The 3,310-nt window shown below is 35.4% G+C and overlaps 1 protein-coding gene across 1 annotated transcript in view; it reads left to right on the top strand.

Moving 5' to 3' along the window:
- Positions 1-2,847, top strand: part of LOC106940475 (uncharacterized) — a 9,192-nt gene extending 6,345 nt beyond the window's left edge. Inside the window, exons 6-9 of the mRNA XM_015023239.1 lie at positions 1,531-1,589; positions 1,669-1,707; positions 1,783-1,856; positions 2,353-2,847. Coding sequence (XP_014878725.1) covers positions 1,531-1,589; positions 1,669-1,707; positions 1,783-1,856; positions 2,353-2,445 — 265 coding nt within the window. The 3' untranslated portion in view covers positions 2,446-2,847. The remainder of the gene's footprint in view (positions 1-1,530; positions 1,590-1,668; positions 1,708-1,782; positions 1,857-2,352) is intronic.
- The last annotated feature ends 463 nt before the right edge of the window (positions 2,848-3,310 follow it).

The following is a 3,310-nucleotide window of genomic DNA, read 5'->3' as shown; positions in this document are numbered from 1 at the left end:
ACCTAAACCTTGCTTGTTTTCTTGCCTGAGCGATTCACCAAAAAACAGATTCCTGTTTTAACCCTAAAATGACCTGGTGGTTTCCAGTGGGTAGAACTCAGCCGTGACTTTGGATTTAAAGAACTGACACGATTATCTTCCCAAGAACTTTTACAACATACCTGAAATATTCATTACTAAAACATTAGTTTCCTAATCCTTTTGATTATAATAACCTAACGTGTATTCATATGAGTTAGACACTAACTAGTACTTGTTAATATAAAACTACAAATTAAGCTGGTTCAAGTCATGTTAATTTTAACTAAATGGTATTCTACTAACTAAATTACAACAATAGTATTGTGTTGTTAGTTTTGTTTGTCTAAGTTTTAGTGTTGCTCTGAGGGAGATGACTTGAGGTGTCTCCTCGCTGCCTGTGTGCCAAAGTTAATTTATTAGGTTCCTCCCTGATAACAGACATTCTTTTCTGCAGGCCCTCTAAGATTTCATCCAAAGGACTCTTACTGAAGCCACTATTTTCACATGTCGTAAGATTTAACTGTATTAAACACAAAGAATATTTATTTTCCTCAACACTAACATCACTGAATGCATTTGCATCATTTTTCCCCAAGACAAAAACAAGCCAAATAATTACATCCAAAACATGCAGAACAGTTTTATTCTCTAAGAGGCAGCTAAAAGCTAGCATACAGCGCTAACAGAAGCTACTAGCACCAATGCTACTAGCAAAGCAATGGCAGGACATCAATATCAAAACATAAAATTCATGTCTAAAATAAGCTTTGTTGTCATTTTAGTGTTATTTAGAGGTAATTTCTGTAGAGAAGGAACTTTTCTGGCCCTCAATCAGAAAAGTCTTCCTGAAAATCCCTCCATAGTGGCAGAGGATGCTGAAGGACTCTGCTCCCAACAAACGGACTTTCCCCTCTGATGTGGGAACATTACTGAGAAAATAGAGAGGAACCAGACACTTTGAAGAGTTTCTGATGAGTAGTGATGTAAGGAATTGTGTGGGTTAATACACGCTAGAACCAAACATTTTGACTTGTTTACCTGCAACTTCAGCAAAACTGAACTTGGACTACAAAATCACTGTCAGGAAAAAATGGTGGATTCACAAAAGTGATGAAAGTCATGACCTTGTTCAGCAGTTCCACAGCAAATGTGGGGACGTCACAATCGAGACAATATTATAATGAAAATAACGAGAGTAAAAAATAAAACCCAAAACGAATATAAAGATATCTATGCAGCACCAGGAGAGAATTAATTTTAATATTTTGCACTCCGAGACACTCAGGATGGGCTGCACAGTGGTGCAGTTGGTAGAGCTGTTGCCTTGCAGCGAGAAGGTTCTGGGTTTGATTCCCGGTTTTTCTGCATGGAGTTTGCATGTTTTCCCTTAAGAACTAAAAAAGTAGATTTTGAATAATATGTCTCCTTTATAGTTACTTTGCACAGCATTTAATGGCCATTTCAGAAAGAGTTTAATATTAAAGTTTTGGTGTTAAATTATCTCCATAGTGCCTCCAGTTCTGTCTACCAGTCTGAGCTTCGATGTGTCCTTGTGAGGGTTGGAAACAGTGAGTCATTTCTTTCTTTTTGATCATTGATTTATCTTACTTTTTATTTCCTGAACTCATGTTTCTGTTGTTATCCCAGTACCTTCTATAGCAACTCCAAGTCCTCCTCCCAAAACATGTAAGTCAGATGGAAACAGGACTGAAAGTAACAGGAAGTAGTTCTTTCTACCATGTTGATCTCTTGTTCTTCCAGCTCGTCTTACGGTTGTGAAGCTGAAGATCTCGACTACGCTGCCACTGAAAGACAAGGATGAAATCGAGAAGGCGGTCAGTAAAGTCCTGGACTTTAACACAAACCTTCACAACCTGAGTTTAAACCAAACTAATTTATCCCAAATGTCATTTCACCTAAATTAACTGTTAAAGTAAGAAACTATCAACTTCCACCCAATTCTTCTTCCTACAAACATAAATCAGCTTAAAAAACTGTTAAAAAATGAAATATGGTGTATAGGATGGACCTATTTTTGATATTAAAAATGTGTAAATTATTGTACATTTAAGGATGAGAATGTGAGATTTAAATATCAATCAATGTGGGAATAATTTAAGAGTTTACCTCTGGTGGGGAAATTTAAATGTTTGTAGGTTGATGAATATCAGACGGACAGGAAGTCATGAGATCTTCTACCTGCTCCTTTTAAAACTAATTATATAAAATTGCATGTCAATCAGCATAATTTGTTTTATTGTTTTTTCCAATTTTTAATTATAAGATTTTAAATGACTGTATCTAACATAGATTTCATGTTTTCTTCTGCAGATTAAAGGTAAACTGGTTGCAGGAAAGCTTCCTGCAGACATAAAGGTCCGTCTGCTCAGAGTCGGCCCAGCTAATAAAACGGCCGCCCCCTAGTGGCCAAATGGGAGAATGAATCTAATCTCTGCAGGAAATGTGATTTAATCTGTTTTTACTTGTATATTTTAGTTACTTCAGGGACTTTTGGTTGTTTTCAGTAAATTTAGTCTGTGTTAATAGATTTTCTTTTTATAAAATAGGGAAACTTTCACAAATTGTATATTGATAGATTATCAATATAAAGTAAACCAATGTAAATAAGGTCAATATTTATATTTACTGAGGGATTACTACTCTGTGTTCATGTGTATCATTTGTATCTCTGGGATTTTTATTCAGCTTAATATTTTAAATGCACTGTAAAACATTTGAGCCATATTGAGTTGTGTCTACTATCTTCACTCTTTAAGTCAAATAAATTCAGCCAGTTTTAGATTTTGAACCTAAATGTGAGTTTGTGGAAGAAGTAAGTTGTGTTAACTTTGTATTTATTTTGTCATAGAGTTGAATAAACTGAGTTTTTAGATTAGCAATTAAAAACCTGAAAGAAGAACAAGACAGGAGAAGGAACTATTTCCCAGAATGCTTAGCGGCATGTTTCTGTATCCTGACATGGAAGTGCGCTACGTTGATCTGACTCTTGTGTTTTATGAACCCAAATTGAAACTGAAAACACCTTGAGTGGTTCGGCCCAGTCCACATGTTCTGATCAAAGCCGTTCCAAAGATTTGACCTTTAAGCAGGAAGTGCATCCAGAACTGAATCTGGTTGGACCCGTTTGTTTTTTTCTTCAGGGCATCGACTCTAAAATTTGATCTTATCTGTTGTTTCACAAACTGATGAACTCAAGACAGATTAGTGAAAAATAATTAGAAGGTAAAACTACAAATAACAAAATTAGTCAGATTAAATGTTGAGTGGA

This window comes from Poecilia latipinna, unplaced genomic scaffold (assembly GCF_001443285.1).
Source record: "Poecilia latipinna isolate Pla-1442-1.1 unplaced genomic scaffold, P_latipinna-1.0 Scaffold3241, whole genome shotgun sequence".
Lineage (NCBI taxonomy): Eukaryota > Metazoa > Chordata > Actinopteri > Cyprinodontiformes > Poeciliidae > Poecilia > Poecilia latipinna.
The sequence above is the reverse complement of the archived record's forward strand: the minus strand, read 5'-3'. Positions and strand labels throughout refer to the sequence as shown.